We start from the raw sequence: 12,335 nt of genomic DNA, 5'->3' as shown, positions 1-12,335 counted from the left end.
ATTACCAGGCATTGTGAATTTTTCTGTCCAGTTATTCAAGATTCAAGTACATTTATTATCAAAGAATGGACAAATTATACAACCTTGAAATTTGCTTGCTCACAGGTAAACACAAAGCAAGAAACCCAAAAGAAACCAATTAAAGAAAAATAAAGAATAAAAATAAAAGACCAACACTCGATGTGTAAGAGAAAGAAAAAATATAAATCATGCAAACAATAGCATTCTGAACCAAAACTGAATCCTCAAATACAAACTCTGGAGCAGCCTGCAGTAGGCCCAAAGCCTCGGTTATCAGTTCGTCAGTTCAGGTGCAAAGCACAGCAGCCGGGCAGTCTTTATAGCCACAGCGCCTTGGAGATGACCATCGCAGAGAACGAGCAAAGCTGGCTTTCGTCCCAACCAACACCCTGTCTTTGTCAGTCTATCTCAGCCGGCATTTAAATTGACCAAGCAATGAAAGAGCAAAAGGCCCCAGTGCCCTGGAGAGCGAGTGAAATCAGCCCTCACCTCCAATCTGGGTCGGCATTTAAATTGTCTAAATGGTGTATCATACCTTGCACTAAGACACAGGTACCACTCCTGCGAAAGGCTCCAAACCTAGACTACACCACCTAACGATTTGCTCCAGCCCCAGATTTCATCGCCCAGCCCGAAGCCGCTCTCGAGCTCTTCAATCAGTTCGGACTAGTTGTATGGGCATCGAATCTCCTCTGCAAAAGCCCTGACTTCTCCTTTTGGCACCCAGAGTGACCCAACCTCACTCCTGGGCCAGCTGAATGGGCATCAGAATCCATCTGCAACACACAAGCTCAGCTTATCCCCCGAACTCGCCTCACCATCACTCGCCCCCTTCACTCATTTGCAGTGATAATTTAACACAATTTACCTCAGAGAAGTATTTTTAGTGATGTTTTTAGCCGCATTTCTTAGTTTTTTGACTACCAGAAAGCTGTTGCTCATCTTAACCAGTTTGATGAAGCTGTTGCAATTGATCTTTTCCTGAATGAAATGCTAAATGCTTTAATGACCAAAAATTGCTCTTGTGCCCTTGATTTCATCATCAGAGGCACGTGGATGCTCTCTTCCCTTGTGTATTTTTCATCCTGGAGAAGTGCCTGTGACCTTGGATTGCCATGATATGGGTGAGCACAGGGACATCCGTTCCCTGGACCTCAGTGTGTATGCCATCTTCTATTGCTAAAATGCAGGCTCAAGGAACAACACCTTATAGGCTGCAGTACCCAATATCATATCATCCTTCTCTAGATAATTTACTCTTTCTTTCAGTGTACTCAAATATTGGCTGTATTCGCCTACCACTTTTTTTCTTCTTTTTTGTATAATCTGCCCTGACGAGTATATCCCAGTAGGCCAGACTACAGCGTTATCAACACATTTTTTTTTGTGTGCCATACTCTGCCAGAGCCTCGGCGACCACTTTTTTTTTCCAAGTGGTTGTCTTGGAGGAAACATTCTGTGAGTGGTCCCCCACGTCCTTCTCACAGTGCAGTTTTATTTTACAAGGCCGAGTTACGAGCTTGGCGCTCAACCCGGCATGGATGGAAAGCGTGTCCGGGAGCGACCCAACTGGGTTCGAACTCGGGAACCTTCGCTCCGGAGTCCGGCACTGATGTCACTGCGCCACCAGCCAGCCTAGCAACACATTACATGGACAAGTTAACTTAATCTAATATTAACTGCTGCTGATTGGTACACCCTGTTGAGGACATCCCTTTTGTTCCATCCATTGACCTCCTCCACCCTCTCCACTACTTAGGCTAACTTGTTCTACTTAGATTAACATGATTCTTACTTCTCAGTTCTGGCAAGGGGTCTTGGACCTGAAATATTAACTTTATTTCTCCTACTTGAGCTTCTGAGATTTTCCTAGCACTTTGTATTCATGGTAGCATAGAGGTTAGCACAATGCTTTACAGTACCTGCAGCCCGGGTTCATTTCTCACCACAGCCTGTAAAGAGTTTGAATGTTTCCACTGAGAATGCATTGGTTTGCTCAACGTGCTCCGATTTCACCCCCCACAAGGTCCAAAGACGTACTGGTTGTTAGGTTAATTGGTTGTTGTAAATTGTCCCGTGATTAGGCTAAGGTTAAATCGCGGGTTGCTGGGTGGCACAGCTCAAAAGGCCCGAAGGTACCCTACCTCAACAAATAAATAAATATTCTTTCCCTCAGAATTCCAGCATTTTCGTTTTTTTCTATTTATAATTTACAGAGATATTGTAATTTGAGGGTAAGTAATTATACATAGGCTATATATGATTTCAGCTAATGCAATGCCTTAAGGTTTATTTTTCACTCTTCAAGCGTTTTCTAAAGGCAAAAATAATTTGCTCAGCTAGCTATAGGAACAGAAGGAGTTGAGGAAGAACACAATATATCTCTATTCTGAGGACTCATAAAATGGCTGGTGCTGAAGAGTTATCCTGTTTGCAGCTTGTTACGTACCCCGTAACTGGGTTGCCAAACCAGCAGAAATGGATCACCCAGTTGGAGTCTGGATTACTAGAACTAAGAAAGTTTTATTAAAGAAAGAAGCAACACAGTAATCAAAAGGATAATAAATGCAACAGTTCAGCAATGATAAACACACATGTGCACAAAATTAAGATAACAGGATCAACCAAGCTCTATCGTTGTCTAGGGGTAAATGACCAATTTCAAAGTGACACAAAGTCCAGTTCAATTTAGTTCAGTTCACAGTAATCGTTGCCATGGCGATGGACAATGTGGGGGGAAGGAGAGAGAGAACAAGAACGAATGATCATTCAAAACGGCTTCCACACACAGACCTGCGATATTGCTCATAAGCAGCTTTCGGGCGAACCTTTGGGATGTCATCTGAGGTCACCGGCTGTGACCTCTCCTCCAGATGCAGTCGATCCTCTGCAGTGAACCCGGCACCCAAGCAAGGGCGGACACACACCGGGTTCCCGCTGATCGTACCTTTCCACCCTGTGCGTCTAAGACTGATCCCGCGATCAGCCGTCCAAGAGCTTCCCACCACCTTGTGAGAGGCGCACCGCTTCCAGGGTCTCGTTACCTCGGGGTGTCGTGCGTGTCCTGCCTCAGCGAACCTGTCCCTTTTTATCCCCCTGCTGGGGTATCGCCTGTCCATCACTTCAAACAGTTCAGGGTTCAAAGGGGGAGCCGCTCTAGACAGCTCTCTCTTCCGTCCTTTCATTACACATCTCCAAATCGCCTGTCCATCACTTCAAACAGTTCAGGGTTCAAAGGGGGAGCCGATCTTGACAATACCCAGACTGATGGCTCCTTCATTAACATCTCCAAAATGCTGCTGCATTGTGTTCCTTATCTCTCCCTCCCCTTAGGACAGGTGGCAGACCAACTGCTGATCACACAGGACAGCTAACATCTATGTGTATTCTTGTCACAAGCTACACAGTGGGTGACTGTTCATCCAGATCAGTCAGATGATAACAGCCATGACTTGTTTTTCCCCTCTGATTGCAACACAGGGCAGAGCACAATTCAGAAAGCTATCTAGGAACAATTATCCAATGCAATGACTTACAATGTAGATGACCCAAATGTGTATGTCTCAGATTTTTGTCTATTAACTGCTGCAATACAACTCATTTACAAATATTCTTTGAATTTTACAGCACATTGTACTGTTTGAACTCAAACTGGGCATTTGTTCAAATGCAACCTACACAAACTCCAAGAGGACCACAACCTTGTCACGGCTTGGAGGCTAGTGTTCCTCAATGACCCGGAGAGCTACGTTGGCTGGAGCCAGGGCTTCATGCTTGGCTCTTGGTAGGGTTGCCCACGTCAAACCAGTTAAAGAGCAGAGGCCAGACTAAGAGTGGTCCTCCAGTCCTTCAGGGCCGGGGGTTCAGCTCAGGGCTAACAACCCTGACTGGTAAAATAAAATTGTTACGGAAACAGTTTCCACATCTGAGTGTGGCAGTATTCCTGAGTCTCCACCCAGGACTTGCATGACAGTAGTGAAAACCAAGGGGAAGCTACTAAAATGATGAAGGAATCCCTGAGCACCACCGGAGATGGAGGACTTCCATTGCTGCCCTAAATGCCAGCTGCATTTATGGGTAATAAGTAAGGAACCAGCACAATGTTTCAGATTCAGATATATTCATCACATGTACATCAAATATACAGTGAAATGTTTCATTTAATATTCAATTTGAATATAATATTCAAATTCCATTGAACTTAATATGCGTCCTTTTTTATATTCCATTCAATCTAAGAGCGTTAAAAAGCGACAGTATATGAGATATCTGAACATTTCAAGGTGAGTGCCATTCACTTTCTAATATTTGTTTTGTTGCTCATTCACTTACACACAGTCAAATGCATGATCACACAAACATCACCCACTCACCGCAGTGTAATACTGACTCTAACCGAAGATACCCTCAGGGCACATTCCCAGCTAGTCATCTCTGAAACCATTCACAGAAGCGGAAAAAGTAGACTGAAGCACCTCATCTGAAGCCTGAATCACCTGTACAGCTACTTGCCTTGTGGTTCATGAGTTTGGCAATTAGCACTGAATAGGTCACGGTACTGAGGTGAGAAGGAGTACATGGTGACAGCCAAGAAGCACCAGTGCACAAGAGATTCTGTTGATTTTGGAAATCTTGAGCAACACACAAAATGCCGAAGGAATTCAGTACGTCAGGCAACACTTACGGAGGGAAATAAACAGCTGACATTGGGTCTAGGCCCAAATTCTCAATTCTTTAATTCCCTCTGTAGATGCTGCCTGACCTACTGAGTGCGTCCAGCATTTTGCGTTTGTTGCTCAAGGAACACTAGGAACCTGTTGGATATGTGGTTGTCAAAAACTAATCTCCTTTTGAACGTAACAATGAAGTGAAAATACACAGATGTGCTTCGTGTTTAGTCAGCAGAAGTGATGGAACCATTCTGCTAAAGATCTATCAGACATTAATAAATAAGGATTATAGCTCTGATACAACTTCAGTAAGAGAGGTAACATTACAATTACATTCCTGTTGTAATGGACTGCACTTTTACCTAACGAGTTCAAGTATAAGATGCTGCTACCAAACGCCTGCAACATTTCACTGGTAGTTCAAAAGGCAAGAAATCAACTGAAAACATTCTTAATAATACGTTTTCTGAAGTAAATTGTGGTAAATTATCACCGCAAACAATGAAGAGGTGAGCGAATTCGAGAGATGAACCGTGCTGTTATGGTGCAGAGTCAACACAGATGGAGCGAGCCATTTGGAGAGGAGAAGTCGATGCAGAGGAGTTCTGATACCTGTACATCCGGCCCAAATGCAAGGTTGGATTACTCTGGGCACCGAGCTGATTTGGGGAAATCAAGAGCAGCTTCAGGCTGGGCAGTGAAATCTGGGCCTGGAGCAAGTCACTGGGCAGCATGCTCTAGGCTCAGAGCCTTTCACTGCAGTGGTGCCTGGGTCATAGTGCGAGGTATAATACGCTGTTTGGACAATTTAAATGCCTGCCCAGATAGACTGGAAAGACAGGGTGTCAGGATCAGAGGCGAGAGCCTATTTCGCTCGCTCTCCCATTATATTCACTTCTCTCTCCATGGCGATAAGGCTACAAAGACCGTCCAGTTGATATGCTCCTTGCCCACTAATATGATGAACTGAAACTGAGGCTTTGGGTCTGCTCCAGGCTGCTCTGGGTTTTGGATCTAAGGACTAATTTTGGTTTAGAACGTTATTGTTGCTTGCTTCTATTGTTTGCATGATTTGCCTTTTTCCCCCTTTTTCTGCGCATCGGGTGTTGGTCTTTATTTTATTATTTTTAAAATTGGGTTGTTTCTGGTTTCTTGCTTTGTGGCTGCCTGTAAGCAAACAAATCTCAATGTTGTATAATTTATACATTCTTTGATAATAAGTGAACTTTGAAGTGCCTAGTGGCAATAAACCAAGAAAGTTAATGTCTAATCAAGGCTAGAATCTAGACTTTCTAAGTAAAGAGAGTGAAATAATTTTACTGCAAAATCAAATATTCAAATGAGATTTAATTGTAGTCTAAATCTCTGGACAGGAAATTCACTGAGTAGGTGCAACATTGGCTTAATATCCTGTGAAATGTTACATTTCACTGAATTTACTCCAGTGAGAGGCAGGTTGAGGGAAAGCTTCCTGTTTAGCAATTATTTACAGATGTTCTGTTGGGTATACTTAAGGTAGAGGTCGATAGATTCTTGATTGGTCAAGGCACGAAAGGATATGTGGAGAAGGTAGGAGATTGTGGCTGAGAGGGAAAATGGATCAGCCATGATGAAATGGTGGAACAGACTTAATGGGCCAAATGGCCTAATTCTGCTCCTGTATCGTATGGTCTTATGAAATAGTGACTTCAAATATCTGATTTTAACACTCTCGTACAATGTTCATTCCACAAGTTTCAAAGTAACTTCTACTTAAATGTTTAGACAGTCTCAAAAGGGATTGTATTCACTACTTCTGTTCCAACTGTTTTAATCTGGCATCTTTTTGTACACTATTGAAGTTTCACATTTAGACCAAGCAATAAAAATATTCTTAATAAAACATTTTACCAAAATCTAAATCACAACACTTTCGGTAACAAGTGTTCTGGATTGTTATATGCTACTATATCTCACTTTCACCCTCTTTGAAAGTCAGATTGAACGTAGTTGAATTGTGAAGTGATGGATATCACGTAGGCTTTGCATATGTGGTTGGCTGACGCTCAGGGCGAGCTATTACTGCACGTACGCACGTACAGTTAGCTATTTAGCTAACTGTGCAATTTTTAATCACACTTACCTGATCTAAGATCACATTCTGACAAAACAAAACAGCATCCACCTATTCAATCAAATTCCAAACATGGACAAATTTCTGGCTCAACCACTGACTCGTCATAAATTTCTGTAGACATAAATTCTTTCCTCTTTGTTCTTAAGATGTCTTGGTTCTATACCTGGTCTCCTGTTTGACTCTCCTCAATTACCGTAAAGAAAAATTCCCTTCATCTACTCTGCCCTTTTATCGTTTTTGACATTTTAACCACTATTTTTGTTGTGCTAATCTTTCTTTAAATTTAATCCATCCTGAATTATCTGTCTGTGGAAAACTTAAATCTTTATCTTTATGACACATACTATATTTCATTAACATGGAAACAGAAAGTGCCTTTATTCCCATCAATATAGACATCAGTAAGCTAGATGAAAACAGTGAAATCAAACAGATGTAGTTGCACAGTTTACATTAATCTTTTCAATTTATAATCTTTTTCTCTTTGATTTACACTTTCTCCCTTTCTCCAGTTCTCATTCACCATCAACACCTTTATTTTATCCTTCCTTTCCTAAATATTGCTGACCCTTGCCAACACCGTTCTGTAGTTATCACCAGCATTTTTCATCCAATGCCACACAACAGCAAAATATCATATCACTCAATATACACTTGACCATTTGCACACATGCCGAAGCTATTTAATAAAAACAAGAAAATCGGCAGATGCTGCAAATCCAAAGCAACACACACAAAACCCTGGAGGGACTCAGCAGGTCAGGCAGCATCTATGGAAAAGAGTAAACCGTCGAAATTTCAGGCTGAGGTCCTTCTTCAGGATCGAAAAAGGAGGGGAGAAGTCAGAGTAAGAAGGTGGGGGGAGGGGAGGAGGAAGTACCAAGGTGGCAGGTGACAAGTGAAACAGGGAGGGGGGAGTGGTGAAGGAAAGGGCTGGGAAGTTGATCGGTGGAAGAGATAAAGGGCTGGAGAAACGGGAATCAGATAGGAGAAGGTAGAAGACCGTGGGAGAAAGGGAAGGGGGAGGAGCACCAGAGGGAGGTGATGGGCAGGTAAGGAGATAAGGTGAAAGAAGGAAACAGGAATGGGGAATGGTGAAGGGGGAGGGAGGCAATTACTGGAACTTCTTCCTCCCCTCCCCACACCTTCTTACTCTGGCTTCTTCCCTTCCTTTCCAGTCCTGATGAAGGGTCTCAGCCCAAAATATCGACTGCTTACTCTTTTCCATAGATGCTGCCTGGCCTGCTGAGTTCCTCCAGCATTTTGTGTGTAGCTATCTTTAAGTATTTGACCATCTATTCCAGCACACACATACTATCCTCAGAAAATCCTTATTGAAGTCCAGTTGGCTTCAGATCTGACAGGCAACTCAGACTGAGTAAACTAGTAGATATGATCATGGGTCATATCATGAGCTAAAACCAGGAGATGTCCACTCCTTTTTAAATCATGACCACCAAATTTAACAATAAATGCAAAGTTCCCCATGTTATTTCCTACCCATTCATTTGAACCAGCACCATTAAAAATAAGAAGTACTTACTTTAGTTGTCCAGTAGGAGAAAGGCTCGATCTTCGGTTTCAGTTTGGGCTGTGAAGGTGGTAAAAGAATACTGACATTTATAAAGTTCAGAGGATCATTGTAGCCCACTCAACTTCATGATCTTGTTCTGCTAGTTAAATTATGACCTTGACTTTGCCTAGGTTCGATAACGTTCAACACCATTCCAATCCATGCCCCCCCAACAAAAATAATATGTTTAGAAGATGCTCAAGTATCTCACGCATGAACACTTTCGAATGAGAAGCTCCAGATTTGCAATGTTTCCTGAGGTCATTCCTAAGTATGCTTGATGCTTCCTTGATTTTAGTTTAGCCATCAGAGCAAATAAAATCCTTCCATATATTCTACAACTCTTTTGACATTTTAAGTGCAAGAATTGGATTAACTGTTAAACTTCTGAAATCAGGAGAATACAGTCAGATTCCGTCATGTTGCTGAACTAAAGTGACAGTGCAATGCACTGCAGTGGTCCTCCGACCAGAATCCAAAATCCAAAGTCCAAATTCCATCCTTGGATATTAAGTTTCAGACCAGATATTATTTTGATCTATCTACAAAGCATGTCAATATGCCCTTCATTTATAACTGGAAGATGCTGGAATGCTGCCTGACCTGCTGAGTAATTCTGAAGATTTAATTTCAGATTTCAAGCATTTGCGACTTATGGATTTTCAACATCTTTGAGTTACAGTGTTTGGAACTGAATGCAGTAATTCAGGTGAGATCTAACCACATTACCATCAAATGCAGCATAATACCTGAGCCACTATACATCTCTGAGGAACATTCAGTCCGTATAAGCCTGCTGTAGATAATCAGCAGAAATGATGTTATAAATGCACTGTTCAATAGAAGAAATCCAAGCTTCATTAATTAATCTCAATAATTTTGTTTTGTTAACATACCTGCTTTCTGCATCAATAAAGACATTTGACAAGACATATTTGTATGTGATGTATGAAGAACGATTGGGTCAATTAAGTATGTAATCACCACTAGAGTTGAGAAGAACAAAAGGGGATCACATAGAAATCTAAAAAAATTCTATTACGGCTGAAAGAAATAGATGCTCCGGATGGCTATAGAGTCCTGAACCAGGGGTCATAGTTAAGGTTAAGGGATAAATCAGAAAGCTGAGATGAGGAAACAGTTCTCCTCTGAGAAAATGCTGAACTTGTGGAAATTTTCTACCACAGAAAACAATTATTAGCCTTATCTTTGGACGTACTCAAGATAAAGTCGGTTAGCGTTCATAGGGCCACAGAGAGATGAAGGTTTAGGGGGAGAAAGCTGGATTAGAGCAAGGATTCCCAACTGTTTTTATGCTATGGACCCCTATCATTAACTGAGGGGTCCACCGACCACAGGTTAGAAATCCCTGGGTTCGAGCACTGAATTTCAGTGATAGCACGTCTTGATGGTGGAGCAAGATTGAAGGGCTGAATAAGTGAACCCTGTTTCTTTTCTCAAAGTTTTTGTAAATAAAGAAATGATCAACTATCTAAACAGGACATAGGAACATAAAAAGATGTAAAAAGAAAAGGTGTAAGAACCATAAGAACATTACAGCACAGAAACAGGCCTTTTGGCCCTTCTTGGCTGTGCCGAACCATTTTTCTGCCTAGTCCCACTGACCTGCACCTGGATCATATCCCTCCATACACCTCTCACCCATGTACCTGTCCAAGTTTTTCTTAAATGTTAAAAGTGAGCCCGCATTTATCACTTCATCTAGCAGCTCATTCCACACTCCCACCACTCTCTGTGTGAAGAAGCCCCCCCTAATGTTCCCTTTAAACATCTCCCCCTTCACCCTTAACCCATGTCCTCTGTTTCTTTTTCTCTCCTAGGCTAAGTGGAAAAAGCCTGCTTGCATTCGCTCTATCTATACCCATCATAATTTTATATACCTCTATCAAATCTCCCCTCATTCTTCTACGCTCCAGAGAATGAAGTCCTAACTTATTCAACCTTTCTCTGTAACTGAGTTTCTCAAGTCCCGGCAACATCCTTGTAAACCTTCTCTGCACTCTTTCAACCTTATTAATAACTTTCCTGTAACTTGATGACCAAAACTGGACACAATACTCCAGATTCGGCCTCACCAATGCCTTATACTACCTCACCGTAACATTCCAGCTCTTATACTCAATACTTTGATTATAAAGGCCAATGTACCAAAAGCTCTCTTTACGACCCTGTATTCCTGTGCCGCCACTTTTAAGGAATTTTGTATCTGTATTCCCAGATCCCTCTGTTCTATTGCACTCCTCAGTGCCCTACCAATTCCCTTGTATGTCCTACCTTGATTTGTCCTTCCAAAGTGCAATACCTCACACTTGTCTGTATTAAACTACTTCTGCCATTTTTCAGCCCATTTTTCCGGCTGGTCTAAATCCCTCTGCAAGCTTTGAAAATCTCCTCACTGTCCACTATACCTCCAATCTTTGTATCATCAGCAAATTTGCTGATCGAATTTACCACATTATCATCCAGATCATTGATATAGATAACAAATAATAATGGACCCAGCACTGACCCCTGTGGCACACCACTAGTCACAGGCCTCCATTCAGAGAAGCAATCCTCCACTACCACTCTCTGGCTTCTTCCATTGAGCCAATGTCTAATCCAATTTACCACCTCTCCATGTATACCTAGCGACTGAATCTTCCTAACTAATCTCCCATGTGGGACCTTGTCAAAGGCTTTACTGAAGTCCATGTAGACAACATCCACTGCCTTCCCTTCATCCACTTTCCTGGTAACCTCCTCGAAAAGCTCTAATAGATTGGTTGAACATGACCTACCACGCACAAAGCCATGTTGAGTCTCCCTAATAAGTCCCTGTCTGTCCGAATACTTGTAGATCCTATCTCTCAGTACTCCTTCCAATAATATACCTACTACCAACGTCAAACTTACCAGCCTACAATTTCCCGGATTACTTTTGTATTTTAGTAAAATATTTTACAGCCACATTAAAAACTGAAATTTAGAAAGATAAAGGAAATCAGTACCACCAGCATCAGTCTCCACCAGTTTAAGACCCTGTTGAGAATCTTCCATAAGGCAGACCACGTGGAGTGGAGAACCATGTCTGTTGGGCATCTGTTGTCTCAATCGTGTGCCTACTTCCAGACTGATAAATGTCAGCAGTACCGTTTTCACAATGGGGGATCTGAGGCTGAAAGAAAGGTAAACATAAAGTCCAGTATTAAGTAATGCTAATTCAAATTGTAAGATAAACATGGTCATCCAGGTTTATAATTATGTAACAATTATGCTGGGTAGCTTCTCAGTTCCTTAATGAAGTGCAAATGAACAAAAGCAGATTTGTCCTTCACATTCTTGGGATATCCCAATGTATTTCACAGTTAGTGGGTCCTGTACCAATCATCTCAAGCTTCTGGTTGCATATCATTTTAATTCTCCTTCCCACTCCCCTACCAACCTGTCTGTCTACAGAGAGGCCAAATATGAATTGAAAGAATACCATCTCATAGTCTGTTGGGTAGCTTACAAGCTAAATAGCATTAACATTGAAATTTCCATTGCGGATAACTCACAAACACCTACTCTTCTTCTCCTTTTGTTCACCTCTCCCATTTCCCTCACCCAACCTGGTTCCATCTATCTGCTATCTCCACCCCCATCTGATCCCACCCATCACCTACCAGTTTCACACCCCTACCCCCTCCATTTCCATCTGCTCATCATCCCATCTCCATTTGGTCATTTGGTTCTACCTGGCACCTACAAGCCATTATCCCAGCCCCACTGCTACCTCGTTCTGCTACACACTGCCTCTTACTCCCAGTCCTGATGCAGGCTCTTGACCTGAAATGTTGACTTACAATTTTTGCCTCCACAGCTGACCTGCTGAGTTCTTCTAGAGTGTTGTTTTCGTTCCAGATTCCAACATCTGCTGTTTTTCTTGTCTTCAGTAAGAAATTATTTGAAA

At 42.1% G+C, this 12,335-nt stretch overlaps 1 protein-coding gene across 3 annotated transcripts in view; it reads right to left on the bottom strand.

Annotated features, from left to right (window-relative positions):
- LOC140190482 (uncharacterized) overlaps positions 1–12,335 on the bottom strand; it is a 66,965-nt gene that overhangs the window by 47,359 nt on the left and 7,271 nt on the right. For 2 of the 3 annotated variants that reach the window (XM_072247101.1, XM_072247100.1), the window contains 2 exons: positions 11,392–11,558; positions 8,351–8,398 (listed from right to left, as the gene is read on the bottom strand). In XM_072247101.1, the coding sequence (XP_072103202.1) occupies positions 8,351–8,398; positions 11,392–11,469 (126 nt within the window). In that variant the 5' untranslated portion in view covers positions 11,470–11,558. Of the gene's footprint in view, positions 1–8,350; positions 8,399–11,391; positions 11,559–12,228; positions 12,313–12,335 lie in introns of all 3 variants that reach the window. The other variant, XM_072247099.1, reaches the window with a different exon arrangement.

Source organism: Mobula birostris, chromosome 30 (assembly GCF_030028105.1).
Source record: "Mobula birostris isolate sMobBir1 chromosome 30, sMobBir1.hap1, whole genome shotgun sequence".
Lineage (NCBI taxonomy): Eukaryota > Metazoa > Chordata > Chondrichthyes > Myliobatiformes > Myliobatidae > Mobula > Mobula birostris.
Note: the sequence above shows the minus strand (reverse complement) of the source record. Positions and strands in the feature narration are given on the sequence as shown.